Here is a 22,631-nt window from a genome sequence, read left to right as displayed (position 1 = left end):
GTGTTCCCCAGAGTCGGACGGGGAACTGAAGGATGTTTACAGTAAGGCCTCTTTACCCTGCAGTAGTCGTCGATGAAACGCAGCCGCTTCATGGCCACGTCTCGCACATGACTCCTCCGGAACAGGATTTTTCCTGGAGGAGAGGAGAAAGAGAGAACAAAAAAAATCAGAACGAGGGAGGAGGTGGAGGAAAACAGAGGAACGGTGTGATGATGAGAGACGGAGAGGAAGAGGAGAGAAGTGAATAGCTGACACATGCATCCAGCAGTGCTGATGGCTGCTTCATGTCATACCCCAGCAGAGCAGGAGATGTCAGTAATGTACGCTGGAGACCCTTCACGGCCTCAGCAATCTCAGTCCCCCCCCCCCCCATGCTGTCCCCCCTGAGGACTCCATGACCTCTGCCTGTGACATGGCTTTCCTTATGACAATAGGATAAATACACACATGGGTCCTCCGTAGAAGGCCCTGCTCTCACCCCTCCCACCAACCCCAAATGATTGTTGTATCATCAGCTCACTATTTAGGGAGCTCTACTTATGCAATATGATAAATATTATTTTTAACCAGCACCAGGGCTCCAGACAAGTACAAGTCCGCCTTCAATGACCTGCTGAAACATGCTATCATTAGCACATTAGCATTACTGGTCCTGGTGTTATACGCTGGGAATTCATGTAACAATTATCATTCTTATCTTCCACGATTCTCAATCCAGGCAAAACTTCCACAAATCTGTTTGCTTTTTTTAAAAGAGAAGTAAACTCTCACACCAAGTCAAAGTTTTGAATGCTTGACTTCTACTTGTAACCCTGATGGTGACTGTGAGCTGTGGTCTCATTGGACCCAAAGAACCACAGAGAAGTTTTTACCCTTTGGTTCCATTCAGGCTGCAACTAACATTCCTTTTCATCGTGACCTTCGCCATGGTTTGTTGGTTTGTTAGTCAGCAGGACTACAGGAAAAACTACCAGCCCGATTGTAATGAAACTTGGTGGGCGGGTGTAGCATGAACCTATGAAATTTTAAAGCGGAAAAAACAAAAGCTGTGCGAAAGTTGTTCCTAAAACTGTAATTTAAACTAGGAAGCAGCTGGTCAAAGAATAAGTGAACAAGACTAAGAGTCTGAACAGGTATTCCAGGCAGCCGGTGGTACTAAATGGCTTCAAAATGCCGGTGGTGCTATGGACACAATTTGGTCAAAACCAAGACCAGCACTGAGGTTCAACACCCAGCTGACAACAAACAAGAGCCAAATGAAGTTGTCTCGAGATTTGTACGGCAACAATTTGAATCAATAGGCCACCCTAATCAGAAACATTGTCCACGGTTTATTGAACTGTCACTCGGGTGAGGGAGAGGAGTTTATCCTCAACTAAGCGCAGACAGTCAATCATGTTTGCATCTGGCGCCATGGCTTCATAGTCAAGAGGTAGGTGGATGAGAGAGAGAGAGAGAGAGAGAGAGAGAGAGAGAGACGGAGAGAGAGAGAGACAGACAGAGAGAGACTCAGAGAGTTTAGATGCTGGGACCATGTGTTGGCCACAGGGCTTAAACACAGCGTTTACTAAAATAAACTGCACTAAACAAACAGACACATGTCATTCCAAGATGAATCCACAGAAATCTGCATGACAAAACATACAGGAGCATACAGACACACACAGACACACAGACACACACACACACACACACACACACACACACAGGACCCAGTGTGATTAGCAGAATCACTGTCGGCCCCTCTGCCCCGCACACTGAACCGCCACAAACACCCTCATCGATCACTGTCACGCTGCAGGTCGCCATGAGCCTGAATGTCAGCAGGAGAGATAAGCATGTGGGGCATGGCTCAAATCAATACCAGGACACACACACACACACACACACACACACACACACACTGTATATCAAGCTAATGAAACAATCAAATGCATCCATAACCTCAGATAGAAACACACACACACAATTCAATGTGTCCTTAAAACAAAACAACAACAAAAATCACACAGACATACCGCCACGGCTGAGATTTGAAAGTCACAGAGAGCGCCTCATCAGCAGTAACACGGGAACAGACACACACACACACACACACACACCTACACACATACACGGGCACACACATGCAGCACAGGCAAGCATCAGTAACCAGCTCATATTGACCCCCCACCAGTGCCAGCCATACATTATTAATATGGGAGCCTGTTCAGATAACTGGAGCTCTGGAGCAGGCTATTACCTGGGAGAAATGGGATGATCCTCTTCTTTGGGTCTTTCTGCCCTCCCTCAATTGGGAACTTGTCAAGTATCTGCATCTAGAGAAACAAGAGGGGAGAGTTTTAATCTTGTGTCTTCTTGGTAAATGTGCCTAGTTTCTGAGTGAGTGTTACGCTATCGAAGACATTAGCTTCATACTCGACATGAAAATGACGTCAAGCTGTCTCAGTATTCTTTTGATTTGATTCACACTTATTTCAGTTTATTATATGGCAAAAAACTCCTGCGGACACATAAGAAATTCTTTCTTGGGCCTCCTTCATATGGACTTAAACCCCCACATGAACAACCATAGCCCGTCAAAGCGTCTGTGGTCGTGATGGTGCAGCGGTCGGCTCGGTGAGCTGCCGGGCTCATGGGAGTCAAACGAGCTCCGATGAATTCATAAAGCACAGCGACATGAACGCAGTGAGAGGAGAAGTGCTGACACTGGAGCTGGAGGGGTAGGCAGAAAGAAAGAGAAAAAGGGAAGATGGAGGGAAAGAGAAACAGAGAGAAGGTAGAGACAAATCCAGCGGAGAGAGGGAGAGAGAGAGAGATACAGCGGAGGTCAGGGGGTGTAGATGAGTGTGTCAGCCATATTGTGTTTACCCCGCGTCACCCTTCAAATGAATCATTCACGAGAGGGATTAGAGAGAGAGAGTAAAAGCAAAGCAGAGGAGAGATGCAGAGGGCTAGCAGACGTACTGTACAGCAATGCAGCAAAGTGTTTCCCACGTGGGGGAGGAGAGGAGACATCACTGTGTCTGATGGCTGTAAAAGACCCTCAGGGACTAAGTGAGCAAACAGCCGGATGGGGCTTCAAGACGTCCTGCATGGAGACATCTAGACACACACACACACTCACATCCCTAATGTCCCCCTTGTGACACATCTGTCCCCAGATCCAGTTGCTTCTGTCAATCTGCATGCATCTCTCTATTGACTATCTCTCTATTATCCCGTCTACTTTTGTCCCCCGGTTCCACTTGGGTGGAGAGTCAAGACGACTCTACCTAGTCTTCCTGCATCCATACCAGATCATCTACTGCTTCGACAGCATAAAACGTGCAGCAGACCCTGCTGTTTGGACCCCCCCCTCACCCTGCCTGGGACAAACAAAAAAAAGAAATCCTGCTGAATTTACAACAGACCCAGAGGGACGGATGGATGATGGACCAGCAACCAATCATTTTGCGGAAAAGCTGAATTTGCAGCACAGATTAAAAATGTTTTCCCCACTTTCTTTCTTGACAAAAGTGGATGATGAGGTGGAATGTGATTGGGGGGGGGATCGAAGCCAAAGGCTGAGTGGTTGTGAAGGTGTGTGAAGGTTGATGGGTGTGTGTGTGCGTTCATGTGTGTACAGGTGCAGGCACCGGAAAGGAGTGAAGCCCCTCTAAGGCTCGACATGTCAGCTCTGGGCCCATGTCGTCTTTGATCAGACTGAAGGTGGTTCAAGCCTTTCCTGATGCTGCTGACAGATTCCTGAGGATTCCAAGATGAAGCCTGCTTCCCATCGCACCGGCCGTCGTGGGATCACTGAGAGAGAGAAAATGGTACGGACAGGTGGGACGGAGCCTGAGACACGACAGCTGTTTGACATGCTTGCAGACACGCTGCACACCATACAGGGAACTGTACTGTAGTATGACAAACGCAGAATCCAGGTAGTGATATTCCATGCAGGATGTGGACAGAGAAAGAAAATAAAAAAATAAAAACACTCATGCCAAACCATGGGCTCCACTTCCCAGACTTCACTGTCTCCTTGGTAACCAGCACAGAGCGAGTGTGAAGGAGAGTTGTGAAGGGACGTGATTGGATGATGCTGCACAGCTCTGGACCACTGGTGTAAATGTTGGGAGTCAGGTAAAGAAAAAGGAAGAGGATCTTTCTCTTGTCGGAGTGAGTAGAGCTTAGTATGACGTAATGTTTACTCTCCTACTGTAGAGCTCCTGCACATCACACCTTCATGGAGAGCAGGCTTCTAAATGATTTTAACAGCTGATTCAAATCTTAGACATCATTGGACAGTGAACCAATTCTGATCATATTGGGCTCTCAGGTTTATTTTCTGTGACTTCATTTCAGATGTGAGCGGCTACGTTTGCCTCGTCTCGTAGTGTCGCTTCATATTACCGCTTTTAATAATCGTCACGGTCTCTGAACATTTGAGACCTACTGGTTTTAAACTGTCCGTGGGGATAATTAACTAATAAGAGTCTGTTCATTAATGGTTACAGACTGGTCTCTCTGGTCTCTCTGACCACTTTTCTCTTTTTGGAGAACGTCATGTGAAATGACTTCTCTAACTCGCACAATTCTCCTGCTCTTCATTCTCTGTCCTCGTCTCAGCCCCATGTGTCATGGTGTGTGTACATCTCACTCGAGTCAGGAAACTTGTCAGAATACTCATATTTGATTGGCTGAGCTGCATCACGTGATGTGATTTACAACGCATTGGTCGGCGCGTTTCCTGGACCGCTGAACAAGTGCCGTAAATGCTGAAAAAGCTGCGCCGGTTAAAATAGAAGCGCACCGTCAAAATGTAATAATTCTCAATTATCGGTTTTAGGTCCTGGGTCCGGATACAACGGCGTCTGGGTCCGGATCCGGACCGCGGTCCGCCTATTAGGGACCCCTGGCTTAAACCATTGAAAAGGAAACGCAATTCATAGGTAATAAAGGGAAGACACTCTCTTTGTGTTCATAACTGATTCCAAATCAATGTCATCGTCCAACCAACAGTCCAAAATCAAAGGGGATTTGCGTTGACATGAGACACAAACAGAAATACCGCTTCACATTTGAGAAGCTGCTTTAGCACTGTTGCAGCTGATTATTCACCAAGCCTTCCAGCATTGTTTTTGGTCACTTTGAACCATTTCCTAACCAGCCAAGCCACCGACACAGTTTGAGGGGAGTAATATGAAGTGGACAATGTACAGAATCACCCGTAGAGATGTGTTTTTTCCGTTCCAGAAACATGGAAGAAGTAGAGCCAGAGGAACAAATGACAACAGCGCCAGGGTTGGACTAACAGCTCCTTCTTCACACCATGCACATGTGCTAAGAATAGAGCCTCCATATAAGGAACTGTGAGAGTCAGTTGGCATAAACCTTGGGGGGGGGGGGGGGGGGCATACAGTTATTGTGCCGTGGATTGATGCCTCACCTCCTGTTGGCGGCCATGTGACTGGGAGGGTTTACCCCGGGCTTCACAGTAGTGGAACATAACAGATTGGAAATAAACGCTCTGGAACAACCCATGACTGGCACAGCGAGGCAGCCATGTGATCTTCACCATTTCCATGGCGACGTGGTGATAGTCAGGAAGGCCACACATGCTTCTTCTCTCTGCTGGTCTGCTTCTATCTTGTCTCCAGGATGTACACATGTTCCCCCTCATCTCTGACCCCCTTTTTCCTCTTTAGCCCAAATCTTTGAGACATGAGGAGTGCACCTTTTTACTTCCTGCCTCAGCTGAAGTCCTGAGGACAGCAGGAGCTAATGGAGCATGTGAATCAAGTCTCCACAAGCATTAGCACACAGCAGCATTCAGTTTCAGACAGACAGATGTCTAAGATGGGCTTGAGGAGTGTGTGTGTGTGTGTGGGGGGGGGGGGTTTCTTTCCAGCCACAATCACTCACAGTTGTGGCTCTGAATATAAAGTGGCAGGCTGGCAGATCTAAACACATCACTGTCCACGTTGGCACGTTAAATTTGGATGGAACATGATACCCTGCATGCTTCTACGCAGTGAATGCGTGTGTGGGGGGTGGTGCGGGGGTGCGCATTTGTCTAAAGAGCTGAGCTCTGTTCCTGGAGACGTCCCCAGTGTGGGCCCGTTATGACCCACGTGGCAGTTCTGACCTCGGTTTCAATAAGGCAACAGGTGCAGGCCTGTGTTTCCTCCCGTCTGTCCACAGTTGCTGCACCGCCTGCTGTGGCCTCTGGAACAAGGCTCCAGGGATGGGCTTAGTCTGGGAAACCCCCGAATGGAACGAGAACCCATGTCCTCCTGGGGTTGAAAACGTGCTGGTATGTGTAACTCTCTGAGTGATTTGAATCGGACGCTTTTCTATTAATAACCTCATTTCAATATCCTTTCAGCGTAGTGATGGAGGATAGGGTTGTTTGAATGTTTTTAGGGTTGTTACAAACAATCTTTTTCATTATAGATTCATCTTTTCTCACTTAATTGTTTAGTCCATAAAATGTCAGAAAATCACAACTAGCCCAAAGGTTAAGAGCATTTCTGTTGCCTCCACACAGCTCTCAACATGGCTGAGCCGGCGGCTAGAAGCTAACGATGCTAACAGTGCTAACGGTGTTTATCTGAGGGGGAGCCAGAGGGTGGGCGCTATGTTTCCATGACGACGCTGTCTGTCTGGACGGCATTATTAGTTGTAACCGCCGTATGAGAGCAGAGGGACCTCCATCGCTCACATGCACTCACATGCACTAAAAGGCACGCTCACATGCACTTACATGCACTAAAAGGCAGTAACATGCACTAACATGCACTAACAAGCCCACGGCTGGCCGGCTATGTAACAAAAGGAAGGGAGTGGAGGTGGATGGGTGAAACAAACACAGAACGTTCCACCAGGAGACCAGAGGTTACGTTAGCGATGTTTGTGCCATGTTTCCATACTTCCATACAGTCTACATCGTTATTTTAATCCCAGCAGAGATGTGTTTTCACACCTAAGTGTGTTTTTGTCTGATTTCCTACGTTAACCACGTGTTTACTGCGACTGTGTGCTGGACGTAAGAGAGCGTCTGACAAAGCGTCAGCAGGTGACGAGTCAGAAACACATGAAAGACTTGTGAGCCAGTCTGCTGATGGTGTCCACTGTGTTAACTCTGCTGAGAGGAGAACCTTTCCAAACCACTGGGACAATTCATTCCTCTCTTTTCAAGTTCAGCAGAGGAGCTGCTGTTGAAGTTCAGTTGAAGTGGACGCTTTACTCTCACACACTCACTCATCAAAGAGCTGGAACAGCTTACGCTGTGAGAAACCCTGAAGACCGAATACGTCCAGCTGGCAAACAAGAGGAGAATGAAAAAAACGCAGCAGCCATGTGCTTCTCACCTCACATACTGTCACTTACATGTTCATATTTAGCTCATAATAGAATGGGGCGAGGAACAGGACAGGGCCAACCGGGATCCAATTGAAACGAAGAAGAGCCAATGGTTTGACCCTAACCCTTTGCCCTTCACTCCTTCCTAACCCACCCTGCATATTCAGTAGGGTGCATATTCGGCTCAACGTTCCAGTCGCACTTTCAGCCATTTTACTACAATCTGAGGAAAAGAGCAGTGCCAGCTTCCAAGCAGACGGCTTCACTTTGGGTTCAGTAAGTAGGCCAGTCAACATAGAGTTGAGAAGGCGGGGGCAGCGGGGGAGGGGCGCTCACCTGTTCCAGAGGTTCAACGAGGGGGGGGGGGGGGAGCAGAGAGAGGAAGAGGGGTGAGAGGAAAAGAGTGTTTTTGTCCGTGCCAATAAAGTTAATTATAACTGAGAATGAATTCATGAATAATTGACTGTTGTTAGCTAAGCTGATAGCTACTTTTTGCAGTTTGGGGATACCTTCACTCTAAACTGGCAACACATCTCATACTCTAGTCCTGTTTCGTGATGGGATGATGTGGGTTGCTGTTGTTGGTCTGCAGCGTTTCTTTATTTGGACTAAAGGAAGTGACGGTCCTCTACATGACACTGGTCTCGGTTTGATGTCCTCGGAAGCCCCTCTGTCACCGAGTGTAGAATGTAATCCCACTGAGATGGGGGGGGAGGGGGGGGGGTTGATCACCAATGGGATTGTAGGAATGAGATTTGAAAGGCGATGGGGAAGACGTGATGAGTGGGATGTGTTGGGGAGGGGGAGGGAGAGACTGATGGAGGCAGCCATAGATAGACAGGCACCGGGTTTCACTTTGAAACTCTCTCACCCTCTCTCCCTCCCTCCCTCTCTCTCTCCCTTCCTGACTCGGTGGCGTTGAAAGCCAGTGTCCTGCATGTCCCGTCCTGTCTGCTGTTTACCCTCCCACTGTTCATTAACCTGCAGAGAAGGTCACTACCGATACTGTAGACAAGCAGAGCTCAGTGTGTGGATTGTGCTGATCAGCTCTACACCTGGAGGGAAGTGTGTCTCCACATGTGTGGAATGTTACCCAGACCGGCTGATAAACAGGAAGTACGCTTGATGAACTTTCTGCCTTTTGGATTTTTATTAAGTGGCAACCAGCACATTGTGGCCATCAAGGGGTCAGAGAGCAGCCCTGGATAAAAGTCATTCACAGACCATTCTTGATGTATTCTGTCATTATTGTACGCATTAACTCTAACGACACAATGCTAGTAAGAATTGGTATGGTGTGGGATTAAAGGCCCCCTGTGGAGTCTCTGACCACTAGTAGTGCTGCGGGGACAATGTTTTAATGAGTGGACCCCTGCTGTGTTTTGAACCAGGACACACATATTTTTCACACCACTATGCTCATCGACGGTCGCTCGGTCGGTAAGCTGCCAGGAAACGTTCAGCAAAGCCCCAACAAAGGCCAAGCAGAAGAAGATGACAAACGTGGATATTTCATTGTTTTACAGACAAGGCACTGCACTGCATCATGGACAAAATCATTTTTATATTAATCAATAAGTATCATGATATATATGTATTATTATTAATAATATTAATGCTTAGTTCACAGTTTTAGGACTATTCTAGTGAGGACAGACCCCTAAAGAGAGCAGAAGCTCTCTACAATTCTTCCATGGTGCAGCTCTTCTTTCCAAATGTTGTCAGACTGAACGGATCAAAGTCTGATGACCTTAAAAACAAAGAATCAACACTAGCGAGGGAGTGGCACATGGTGGCTGTTTGTCTCCTGTTTTTGGAGGATTCAACGATGACTCGATCGGAAATATATCTCATAAATGTACCGTTATTATCGCAGAAGATTTGTATTATTTAGGACTATGGCATGTTGATGTTTGATATGAACACGTCACTACTGATCCCAGTCGGAATGGATTTGGTCTACAGGTGTGAATATTATTCACTGAGTTCTACGATATATGAGAGAAAAATGTCAGAGGGACATATAAAGTAGTCCTTCTTTTCCCTTCACGTCTGAGGACAACACATACCTGAGTGAATTCATTCCACACAGTTTCACATTCCTTCTCATCACATGTCCCTGAGAACATGTCCTTCAGCCATTGTACAGCGCGAGCTGCTCTGCACTCGATATCCGGCCGTGCAGAAAACACAAGCCCTGCTCTCTGTGAGCGAGATGCACAGGGACAAGGAAACAAAAAGTGTGCGATTCATCAAATGGGGAACAAAGCAGCGGAGGCTTAGCTGGAGATGTGATGATGTAAGAGGAAACCTTGAGCAGCCTCCCCCCCAACAATCTGATTCTGGTGGAGGAGACCGGCCCAGCCGACAGAGAGGAGTGAGGGAGAGACAAGACGGACAACGAGACAGAGACGGATGGAGACGGAGGTCTGTCAGCTGCCACATACATCTCCAGATAACAAACGGGGAATACTTTAACATACTGTGATCCAATATGGTACTCTGTAACCTGTTCCTCTGTAGCATGCAGGCTTTATGAAGAGCTTCTTCAGTGAGAGGCTGCTTCACTCGTGGTGTGAAGGAGAGAAACCTGAGCTCCTTCCTTCCAGCTGCTGTCACACAACAATCATCACGCTTCAGTAGAAACAATTCACTCATTCAACATCAATGAAACTGTTCAATATCAATATATCCTCGGTGCAATGATGTAGATTTAATAATCTATCATTTATATATATCTTTTAAGGATGCTTCTTGTTATTGAGAATGAGAATTTGTTCATTGACAGTTTGCTATAGTTACTGTACATTTTATATTCTATTTTTTAAACTTATTTGTTACATGTTTGAAGTAGATAAATACATAGAAATGAAACATAAGGATTGTCCCTGTCTGTTCATATTCATCAACATGAATCCCATTGACTCAGTGAGGAACCTTCCTAAGCAAAGAGGACTATTCCCCCACAGCCCCTATAAATACAGGCCTGAGCCTCTCACTGAAGAGCGACCACTGATCTGCTACAGCACACTCTCACGGCCTATGTCGATGATCTTCATCAGGTGATTCAAAGCTGCCTGTCTCATGAATGTGTTGTCAGGAGAGATCCTGACAGTTCTTGGTGCGTAGGGTTCTCTACTGCATTAGGTTACATTTGGTAACCTGTGGAAAGGTTCCACTACGTCCTGTTCCCTAACACGAGGTAAGTAGTGTGGACGCTCAGTGTAAACGTAGTGAAAGAGACGCCTTCTAAAATGTAAACGCAGTAGTGTGGATGTAGAGTAAAGCTTCACCTCAACTCACACGTTTCATTTTTGTTTCAGTCCACCTTTAGCTCATAAATGCCACTACTCCTGTTTATCCACCGCATTCTTCAACATCCCTTTTGAAAGTTTTCTGGTGACAAACCACCTCATCTGTCCTTGATATGGGGGGGGGGGCAGCTCTACTCAAACAATCTGGTGTTACTCGCTCTCAGGTCAACTAGCCTGCAGCATTGTATTCTAGTTTTCAAAACTGTTTCACTTTGTGAGGAATTTAAGTTTAAAAGCATTGCTAGTATGTTTAATAGCACCCCTAGTGGTGGATATTGTATGTTTACAGTATATTTACTTATAGAAGTGTTAAACCATAAAAGCATAATCATTGAATGTATTAAACTAAAAAGTATACTCATGGTATGAATAGTCACTGAATGTTTTGACCCATGAAGGAAGGTGAGGGATTTTGAGTGAGGCTTTTCAGTACGCCCATATGAATGAGTGAAGGATGGCCAAGCGAGGATGAAGGTGTATGCTGCTTTAAGGAAGGAGGGGGGCTGGTTCAGAAGAGGAGGGATTGACCAGGCCAGTGGGTCAAAGGCCAGGAGGGGCTTATTGGATTTCAGCCAATCACTGAGCGGATACAGGACATCTCATAGACACTCAGAACACAAAAGACTTTGCAGGGCCTGGAGACGGCAGATCTGATGTGGAGCACGGTGCAGCTTAGAGTACATCCAATCTACTCCGTTTCTATTTGGAAATGGAGTTTTCAAATAGAAACGATCTCCGTCCACACGGGCGTTTCAGCATCGCTTTCAAATTGATCTGCATCCACATGGCAACCTTCGAAAACGGATATCACGTGACCATTAACGTACACTGAGCATGCGCATGACGGTGTAAACAGGAAGTAGATTGGTTGCTTAGTTAAAATAAATACGACAGAGTAATAAAGTAGTCTTTAATAATGAAAGGTTGTGTTTGATACTTACGATCTTCCTCTAAAATCTTCCTCTATGAACTCAAACAGACACAGTTCGTGGAACGTTTTATTTTTCAGACTTAGTTACAGCGCTGCGGGCCTATCTCTCTCTCTCTCACATATCAAATTTACTTTAAAATCAACACTTACACGTAAACGTTTAATAGATTATGGGTCTATAAATGTTGTCAACACACGTCTCTCACTCGTTTCCTCGTTGTTGTCTGTTCTCACTCGTAGCTCTGCTGGTGGCTTAGCTATCTGTCCTACTCAATAGCATTTACTGCTAACAGTGGCTTCAGACGGCTGCTCCGTAGGGCTGATAACGCCGCTGGTCACGCCGCTCGCTAACCGCTCCAATAACAGCTGCTTCCTCCACAGAAATGCAGACTTTAATTGAACAACAGCTGCTAGTTAAGACAACAAGGTCAGCAACACCTGCAATCAGTTGTCCATGTTAAATTAACCTGGTAGTCGATCGGTAATCAATGTTGTTGTTTGTGAGCTTCCGGGTAAGGGTCACGTGATAGACGTGACGAATCAGGGAAGGACACGTCATGACTGCTAAGAACCAATCAAGTAGCGAACGCGGGTGTGGGCGTCATCGTTTCTAATCTTATCCAGTTTCGGCCGTCCACACGAAAACGCAACCCCGGAGTTTTCAAACTTATCCGACCTCGGGAGCGTTTTCAAACTTATCCGTTTACGGTGCTCTAATACTCCGGCGTCGTGTGGACGCTCAGTGTAAACGTAGCAAAACAAATGCGTTTTCAAATGGAAATGGAGTAGTGTGGACGTACTCTTAGACTGGGCAACGCTAGACGGTAGTATGCGACATGTTTGATCTCTGATTCATGGAACATTAGATTATTAATAGTGTGATTCGGTTTGTAACTGTTTTTGCGTTTGTGGGATAATAAAATCCTTTTGATTTTGACTAGAACCAGCTCTTCTGTTTTGGAGTTGGTTGAGAAGCACATGGTAGGGGGGAAGGGCGGTTTCTCTCTTTGAACAGAAGTTCTGCTGCCCTAACAACTTAGAAAATCTCATCTTTCTCAACAAACATTTTAAAAATCTTCCCACAAAAGTTTCTTGTGGTCTTTTGGTGCCTCCTACATTAAACTAAAGCGTCTTCTGTCCTGTCTGTCTCTCAGATCCCCTGAATGTGTCCCCTCACAGTCACACCGCTGACTTCTTAAGAGCTGAAGAATTGTCCCACAAACGGCTGAACTGTGCTCATTCTTCCTAAATTTAGCCCACTCTCCTGATCCCTTCGCTGTGGGAAACACTGCATACTTTACACCCCTCTGCTCCCAATCCAGCAAGGACCCGGCTTGGGCCGTCTGCTCAAGTGCCTGATTGTAACTCACCAGAACAGTGTTTGGCGTGTAGGTGTCCTTCCTCTGCCTCTCAGAAGGGGCTGAAAACTCTGCTGTTCTGCTCTTCTCTCTCTGGCACAATAAATCAGTCCTTTATCCTGGACCTGAAACAATGGGTTCCCTCATTCAGTTGAGTTACAGTATGTCTAGAACATCCAGAGAACACCTTAAGGACAAAGAGGCGGAGCTAGTGGCCTGGTTATTCAGCAAATTATCCTCAAGGATGGCATACCGATAATGCCTTGTGGTCTAGACATATGTTTCCATCAAATGGCCTACTTAGAGGTTTGAGAGTCCCAATTCAGTGACCTTCCCTTCAAGCGCTTTGACCACGGCTTCTGTATCATTTTCTGAGCTGAATATAAGATGCCTTGTGCCGAACGCGTGCTGCTAGCATCCATCAAGCTATATGTAAAAGGACTGAATATCAACCTTGAGACGCTCAGATCAAACCAGGCTAATTTGGTCTGCTGGTTCGTCAAAGCTTCTCTATACACCGAACAAGAGACGTCACATCAGAATCTCTAAAGATGGAGTTGCTGTGTGGAGGCTCACACGAGGCAGACTTGGAAAAAGAAAAGAAGGTTTTGTGTGCATGCGTGTGGACGGAATACAAACCAAAGGCCCTCGTAAAAAAGCTCCTTCTTTCAGATGGTGAGCCATGCCGCAGCTTAAAAAGAAAAAGGACCGACTTCACCCAGCCCCCCCCCCCCCCCAGAGGCTCCTGACACATGCTCATGAAGCTGCTTTCAACAAGTGACCCTGAAGAAACCGGCAGTACCACAATTGCTATCATCACGATATATATACAGTGGGTACGGAAAGTATTCAGACCCCTTTAAATTTTTCACTCTTTGTTTCATTGCAGCCATTTGCTAAAATCAAAAAAGTTCATTTTATTTCTCATTAATGTACACTCAGCACCCCGTCTTGACAGAAAAAAAAAGAAATGTAGAAAGTTTTGCAAATTTATTAAAAAAGAAAAATGTGACCATGTGAAATATCACATGGTCATAAGTATTCAGACCCTTTGCTGTGACACTCATATTTAACTCACATGCTGTCCATTTCTTCTGATCCTCCTTGAGATGGTTCTACTCCTTCATTGGAGTCCAGCTGTGTTTAATTAAACTGATTGGACTTGATTAGGAAAGGCACACACCTGTCTATATAAGACCTTACAGCTCACAGTGCATGTCAGAGCAAATGAGAATCATGAGGTCGAAGGAACTGCCCAAGGAGCTCAGAGACAGAATTGTGGCAAGGCACAGATCTGGCCAAGGTTACAAAAGAATTTCTGCAGCACTCAAGGTTCCTAAGAGCACAGTGGCCTCCATAATCCTTAAATGGAAGAAGTTTGGGACGACCAGAACTCTTCCTAGACCTGGCCGTCGAGCCAAACTGAGCAATCGTGGAAGAAGAGCCTTGGTGAGAGAGGTAAAGAAGAACCCAAAGATCACTTTGGCTGAGCTCCAGAGATGCAGTAGGGAGATGGGAGAAAGTTCCACAAAGTCAACTATCACTGCAGCCCTCCACCAGTCGGGGCTTTATGGCAGAGTGGCCCGACGGAAGCCTCTCCTCAGTGCAAGACATATGAAAGCCCGCATAGAGTTTGCCAAAAAACACATGAAGGACTCCCAGACTATGAGAAATAAGATTCTCTGGTCTGATGAGACCAAGATTGAACTTTTTGGCGTTAATTCTAAGCGGTATGTGTGGAGAAAACCAGGCATTGCTCATCACCTGCCCAATACAATCCCAACAGTGAAACATGGTGTTGGTGGCAGCATCATGCTATGGGGGTGTTTTTCAGCTGCAGGGACAGGACGACTGGTTGCAATTGAAGGAAAGATGAATGCGGCCAAGTACAGAGATATCCTGGAAGAAAACCTCTTCCAGAGTGCTCTGGACCTCAGACTGGGCCGAAGGTTCATCTTCCAACAAGACAGTGACCCTAAGCACACAGCTACAATAACAAAGGAGTGGCTTCGGAACAACTCTGTGACCATTCTTGACTGGCCCAGCCAGAGCCCTGACCTAAACCCAATTGAGCATCTCTAGAGAGACCTGAAAATGGCTGTCCACCAACATTCACCATCCAACCTGACGGAACTGGAGAGGATCTGCAAGGAAGAATGGCAGAGGATCCCCAAATCCAGGTGTGAAAAACTTGTTGCATCATTCCCAAGAAGACTCATGGCTGTACTAGCTCAAAAGGGTGCTTCTACTCAATACTGAGCAAAGGGTCTGAATACTTGACCATGTGATATTTCAGTTTTTCTTTTTTCATAAATTTGCAAAAATTTCTACATTTCTGTTTTTTTCTGTCAAGATGGGGTGCTGAGTGTACATTAATGAGAAATAAAATAAACTTTTTGGATTTTAGCAAATGGCTGCAATGAAACAGAGTGAAAAATTTAAAGGGGTCTGAATACTTTCCGTACCCACTGTATATACAGTATATATGTGTGTGTGTGTGTGTGTGTGTGTGTGTGTGCGTGTGTGCGTGTGTGTGTGTTAAGGTGTGGAGAGAGCTAATAGCAAAGGCATGCAGTGTTCTGCAGAGTATTTAGGTGACGTCTTGATGTGGCAGGTATGTATGACTACAAGCCTCCACTCGTTCCCTGGCTGCAGTTCAGGTCCATCGATTGCTCGATTGACGAAGAGCCAGTAATGAAAAAGATCACACCTGTGCTCCAGCAGAGCAGCTTCAGCCCCAAACCACTGTCAAATAAAGACTTGATGGAAAGACGATGGCAAGGGATGGCAGAGAGAGGCTTGCTGCTATAGAATAAAAGTGCATGTACCAAATATCTCCCCACAGGGCAATTCTGGCTACATGTTGCATTAATGTGTTGATTCATGTCAGCTGGAAATAACCACTAACTAGCACTGATCCTCCTATTATTTTGACCGAAACACATTCTCCAGGTCGCTAGGCTTCACTCTGGCAGAAACTCGTTGGAACGGGACTGGATCCTTTTTCTTTCCTTTTCTGTTTTCTGGCTGCTAGCATCGGCTAGCATTAGCAACATGGCTAATGCTGGCAGCCTAGCTAATGACCAAAGCAGGAAACAACTGTAATATATCTCAGTGCTATGATAGAGGCAAAGTAAAACACCCCAGAGGCTTCATTTTACCAGGAGATGGCGACACGGTGGAAGACAGAATTACATAATGAGAGCCAGACTAATAGGGAACCGGTCATTATTGGATAAACATCACGGTGTGCTATCAACATTTACTTCACAGTGATAAGTTAAAGCAAAAAGCTTGTCTATTGCCACTTTAATGGTGGGTTCACAACAAAACTCGTTACTCGCAGGAGTTTACTTGCTGGATCATTTGTGATTATTCGCAACATCATTCGCTCTAGAGGGAAGAAATGAACACTATTTCTGCTTAGTAGGCTCCTTGTTGTGGAAGTCCCAGATATCCCGGATAACTAAACGCCTTCTTGTCTGGTTCATAACATCATCTGGAGGAGCTCCGTGGATTTCATCACGGTCTATTCACTACATAATGATGCTGACTTGTAAAAAGTCTGAATTCGTGTTTTGTTAGTTCTCTCCACAAGACGACGAGCAAATAACTTTTAAAATACTTGTTTTCTCAATGGAGCTCGGATCAATCGGTGATGGGCTTTGCTAACTTTGTAGCAGCTCCATCAGCACTCAAAATAACGTCATCTGGGCGTAAATACGGCAGCTTTGTTTTCATTGTTTGTACATACATTTTCACACACAGTTTCGTCCGGTCTCTACTACTACTCTACAGGTATCATAGAGCCCTGGTCACACGAATTTCTCGCGCGAGTTTGCGTTTACTCCCATCTTTGCATTGACTTTAGAGAAGTCGAACGCTTTGTGTTTGGTGTGAATGCACCATAAGGCTGATAGGGACAGAGACAAATAGACGCTGAGAGGTCAGTGCTACATCCATCACGTGTGTCTCTGAACAGCATGCAGGTATTATTGTCATTGTCACATAAAGAGTTGGTTTTGGCTACACAACTTAAACAAAGTTAGTCTAAGCAACAGATGAGGCCCAGCCCAGAACCAGGGCCAGAGTTTCCAGGAAGACAGCCTGTTCTGACTTTTACTAGGAAACAGTGCTAAAAAACCCAGAGATATTTGCCAAAGCGTTGGTTAAAGTGTCTCCAACAGTTTCAGAGCGGCCGTCCCCTCGGGTTTACCGGGGCCGCTGAGAGCAGGAGCGGCTCCAGGTTGCTCTAACAACAATGGGATCAAACAGGACCATCAAAGCCAGGGAGCAGTTCAAAAGGCTGGCAGAGAGACCCTACTTTGGGCCCTCATACCGGCAGAGACCCAGAAAGCTGCTCCTTCAGCGATGCCGGTGGGAGCTTCCTACATGTGCGGAGCGTCACATTGCAAATGGAAACATTAAGGAAGCAGGGTAAGATGTGAGTGCTGGAGTGCCGGTGGTGATCTACTGCAGTAGGCTTTAAAAGGGACATCTGGTAACTACCATAAGTGTGATTTTCACACTAGAACCAAACCTCTCTGACAACTCAATAAAGAGCCCGCCCAGGTTAGCTGACCATTGCACCCGCGCCATCTGACAAAGATAACAAAAATCAATCTCGGCCGCTGCTGACTGGGAGCGATTTTGTTGCCAAGCCATGCATGAACCATTAAAGTTCATTCGTTTCCTCCCGGGCACTTTGAGGGAGGAGTACCAGGAGGAAGACACACATCCAGTCCACAGGAACATTCAGGCTTTCCCCTGTTTATTATTCTACCTCTGTCTTTTAGTCCACATTGGGAGTAATCAGTTGCAGGGGAGTCTGTTCTCCACCTCACACTGCCCCACTGGTTATCAATGGGAGCTTTCAGAAAGGACCTTTCCTCCACTGATCGGAACATCATTTCCTGCTGGACTTGCACACTGGGGCCATTGAGATGTGGCCCCCTGTAACTCCCTCACTGCGGCCCTTTCATATTTACTAGTGACCCGGAGACCTCTGGTCCAATATACATGAGGTATCAGCTTGCAGTGGGCCGAGGGTGCAAGGGGAATGAATGCACACAAACATTCTCTCAGCATGGAGCGGTCCATCTGAGAGATACAAGGCAGGTTTTTCACCGCAACTCCTGCACCGTTCCAAAATAAATAGTCCCGAATGAGAGAACTGGACCCTTTAAACATAGCGTCTGAGCCAAGTCAAAAGAACAGGAAAAGACTGTCTTTCAAGAAGCCACCAATCAGAGCAGCCTGCACTAAAGAATCTAGCAGCGACCCACTATAAAGCATGGTACATTAAATTGACTTCCATGTGGATTTGTGCTTGTGCTATAAAAAAAAAGCCTGTCAGCTCCCTGACGTTTTGAGGGTACGGCAGAGATTAGATGAGAGGGAGGAAGAAGTGGGGCAAAAGAAGGAGGGGTGGAGAGATAGAGAGAGAAAGAGAGAGAGAGAGAGAGAGACATGCTGCATTGCTGCATCTGTACGAGGTGTCTCTCCTGCTCCCCCACCAATTACTAACACTCACATTGATTCACTGAAGCGACCAGGTGTGGAGAACACGGGGGCTTACACATTAATCTATACATAACAATGCTGCAAGCTCGAAGGGTTGACATGTTCAAAATACATCCGGCCATCCGGAGCTCGGGATCGCTCTACAAACGCACCTCACACAGAGCAAGCAGGAGAGCACATGAGAGGTGGAGGATTACCTGTAGGTCAAAGAATTTGCTGTATCTTCTGTAGACGATGTGGGAGGTGTTGTCCGAGTAGGTGACATTGATGAGATATACCTGCCAAGAGAAGAAGAGTGGAGAATAAAGTTCAAACTTTTCTTTTAAATTTCTTTTCATTTCTGACTGGCTTGTTTTGTGCAGCCATCAGTGGAAAAGATACTTAACTGCAATGATACAAAGCAGCGGATACTCTCATTGGAGAAGCTGTAGCTAGAGAACGTTCTTGCTAGATAAATGACAAAACGATTCATAGATTACATTGGCAATCATTTTCCGTCCGTCGACAAATCAGCTACTCGATAGATGCCAGATGAATGGATTGTAATGGGATAAGCGTGGGCTCACACAGCCCGACACCAGCTCCCCCAAACACGAAGGTTCAATGACACACGCTCACAAATGTGATGGACAGTGACGTCACCCCTCCTCTGTCAGCACACTGACCTGTTGGCCTTCACCCTGGGCTGCAGCAATGATCCGTCAAGAGGAGGGAAGCGATGCCGCCATCATTTCTAATCTCATAGACGACCAACGAAGTCGAGCCAGAGGAACAGCAATGTTTCTCAGTAATCATCAGTTGACATTAAAGGGCTCTCAGGTGGATTAGTTGTTTCATAACATTAAGCTGCAAGCTTGTGAAGGGTTAATTACATTGAATTAACTGGGTACACCTCCAGAATCTAATCTAAAGCTTGTAGTGTTCTAATACTCTCTCACTCTCATGGATGTGGGGCTGAAGATTCCTCGAGACACTCCAGTGACTCCATTACTAAGAATCATCGATGCTAATTCTTTGCATGGCCACATCGTCAGTGTCTTCCCAAATGAGGTACGCTGCACGACTACAAGAGGCCTGAAATATTCAAGCTGCTGTGTCTCTGGTGAGGACACACTCAAAGTAGCATATTTCCATCAGCCTAAACAAAAAGCATTCATGGGGTTTTCGGATATTTTGCACTTCAAAGCTGTTAAATATCTGGCGTGTACTCAACCTGCAGCTAAAATAACCATTATGAAGGGATTTACAATAAAACGAGATGTTGTCACCCATCCAAAGCCTTCCAGCGAAGTGGCCCAGACACAGCGCAAATAGAAATCCACTTAGCGTCAAGGCACCGTGAACACAGAAACCGTTGGCTTTGCCTCTTGTACAGCATTCAGATTAAATAAAGGCAACGCGTTTCCCTGGTGAGGCATTGCTGCTCCGTCCTCCAGCAGGCTCCACCTCTGACTAATCTTACACTGTCACTCCGACCCCTCTGTACCTGCCAAGAGGCTCCCGAGCAGAGCCCCGGTAAACGAGGGGGAGTGGAAGACCCCGACATCGACGTACGGAGGGCAGCAGCTTGAAACAAAAGAGGTTCCGCTACAACGCCGAGGGGTTAGAAGGCCTTGTTGCTGCTTGGAAGGGGCTCGGCTGCTGCTGGCAAGGAGCCACCCCAGTATGTTCCCACCCATGCAAAACACAGCACACTCCTGGCATCAAGAAGCTGCGACTGTCACACTACACTCACAAACTTGTTCCTAGCACGGTGGGGTGTCACCACAGCCACTGGCTTTGGCATTCATTGCTATGAAAATGTGCTCCCCAGGGAACCTCTGAATTACTCAAATCACTAAAGTGAAAAATGGCTCGCTGCCAAAGTCAGCAATATTTCCCAGTGTCTTTGTGACAGGGACTTGTGAGGATAGGAAACAGCTGTTTTCAGAGCTCATTAGAGCATCTCTTAAAGAGATGAGAGGGCGCTTCAGAGAACTGAAGGGCACAAAGAGAGATAACTGGGTGAGGCGTCCTCACGTCATGTGGAGCTTCATTCTAGGCCAGCATTGACCTCACTGGCACAAATAGCTAGCATACCTTTATGCTGTTAGATAGGGACTCAGAGGGACTGGAGCGGCTACCCCACAGCTTGTTCGGGTGTGTGGTCCTAATGGGTTTTTTATTGAAAAAAATCCAAAGAAGCCATATTGGTTAATATTCAGATTTTATCCACACTAGTGGTGTGGCTCTGTGGATTCAAACGTCCATCAGTCAGTCAGGAAATTCAGCGATCACATTCATGGTCCCCAGAGGATGAATCATAGGGAATTTGGTGATCCTCTGACTTTTTCCTGTAGAGCCACCATGCGACAATGACATTTGTGTCTTTGAGTGACATGTCTCAACAACTATCGGATGGATTGTCTTTCAATTTGATGCAGAAATCCATGTGCCCAGAGGATGAATCCTAACGATGCTCTGAGTTATTATCTGACTCCACTAGCTGTTTAAAGTTATTACTTACCAATGAAGTTGACATCTGTGGTTTTGAGTGAAATGTCTGGATTGATTGCAACATTTGGTGCAGACAGTGATGTCCCCTTCTGGACTGATTGTAATAGCTTTGGTGATCCCTTACCTAACATTTAGCGCCATCATGAGGTCTAACTCTTCCTTTGTTTATGACCAAATACCTGGAGCTCCCAACCGCTCCCTGAATGAAGCGCTAACTAGCCAACATGCTGAACTAAAAATGATTCTAAACATTGTCATTGTGAGTGTGTTAGCATGCTGACATTAGCATTGAGCTCACAGCATTGCTGTGCCGAAGTACAGCATCGCACAGCTGCTAGCATGGTGGTAAACACTAGTCCAAATATATCTTTGGCAATTCTGTCCTGCAGAATGTCCAAAGATATCCAAACAGAAACGTCTGTGGTCAAACAAATATCAGCTGTATGTCAGCCTGGTCAGGATACAGTCTATGAAGAACTCACTCCAATTCTACCATGTGACTCAGTGTTCGGCCCCCCTAAGGCCTTAAGACCAGAACCCTCAGGGACTGACATCCTCCTAGTAAATGCTTGAGTGTGAGAGACTGTAAGGGCTTGAAATTATGTAAATATGAATGGGACAGTACTGTGCCATGACAATGTAAAAAATGATGATGTATAATTGTGGGTATTTATTAGATACTTTTTACTTCCTGATTTGAACGTCCTCCAGACACTTTCCTCACAAGATGAGAGGTAATTTCGAATAATTTATTTACTCGCTTTTGTCAAAACAGCTTCAATGACAAAATTAAATGTTTGATGAATAAATATGTGTAATATAATCTCTGATTTCATGTTTTAATGTTCCATCTTTAATCCTTAATGTTTCTGAGTAAATGTAATATTCCAGGCTGAATGACATCCGTCCTCTTTGTTTACTATTTTTTACGTCATCTTTCACTGTTAACCCCATGTTTAATTTCACATTGCTATGAATTGTGGGTAATTCCCTTAAGCAAAGTCTGCAGAAAGTGTTTATAAAGGGCTCAAAATGTCTGAGAGAGTCCTCAAACACTTGATGATTTTACAGTGGGACAACCCTAAACCCTCACGACTTTACGGGAGCGCGCTTCAAAGTCCTTGAGTGTGTGAGTGTGGAGATTGGGTCCCAGTGTACTCTACAAACTCCTCCCATCATGCCTCAAGGCAATCCGTGCTTAGCTGAGGTCCACGATGGGAACCAGGCTGAACGATGTGGACTCAGTGAAAAGATCCAAACCCCAGAAGCAGATAGGTACAGTATGTAATGGCAGCAGCAGTGGAAAACACAACCAACAACCATCCATGGTCTGCCCATGCTGAAAATATCAAGCTTAAACCTAATGCCCCGTCCCTGTCCCCAAAATAGACTCTATTCACTCCTCAACACTCCCAGTGAAGTAGAACAGTCTGGGCTGCTGCCGTTCTCCATGCAGTGACAGATATCGAGCAGTGAAAATCTCATCTAATCTCATGACTTCATTCTGCATACTGACTTCATTCTGCATACTAACTTCATTGTGAATAGTGACTTTATTCTGAATACTGACTTTATTCTACACACTGACTTTATTCTACATATTGACTTCATTCTGCATACTGACTTCATTCTGCATACTGACTTTATTCTGCATAC

At 45.8% G+C, this 22,631-nt stretch overlaps 1 protein-coding gene across 2 annotated transcripts in view; it reads right to left on the bottom strand.

Moving 5' to 3' along the window:
• The window catches only part of sh3pxd2aa (SH3 and PX domains 2Aa), an 89,376-nt gene that overhangs the window by 58,868 nt on the left and 7,877 nt on the right, over nucleotides 1-22,631 (bottom strand). For both annotated transcript variants that reach the window (XM_031867216.1, XM_031867215.1), the window contains exons 2-4: nucleotides 18,677-18,757; nucleotides 2,243-2,318; nucleotides 57-133 (exon numbers count right to left, since the gene is read on the bottom strand). In XM_031867216.1, coding sequence (XP_031723076.1) covers nucleotides 57-133; nucleotides 2,243-2,318; nucleotides 18,677-18,757 — 234 coding nt within the window. The remainder of the gene's footprint in view (nucleotides 1-56; nucleotides 134-2,242; nucleotides 2,319-18,676; nucleotides 18,758-22,631) is intronic.

This window comes from Anarrhichthys ocellatus, unplaced genomic scaffold (genome assembly GCF_004355925.1).
Source record: "Anarrhichthys ocellatus isolate YVR2014 unplaced genomic scaffold, GSC_Weel_1.0 scaffold38, whole genome shotgun sequence".
In the NCBI taxonomy this organism is placed as follows: domain Eukaryota; kingdom Metazoa; phylum Chordata; class Actinopteri; order Perciformes; family Anarhichadidae; genus Anarrhichthys; species Anarrhichthys ocellatus.
This window is presented reverse-complemented; position numbering and strand designations above follow the sequence as displayed.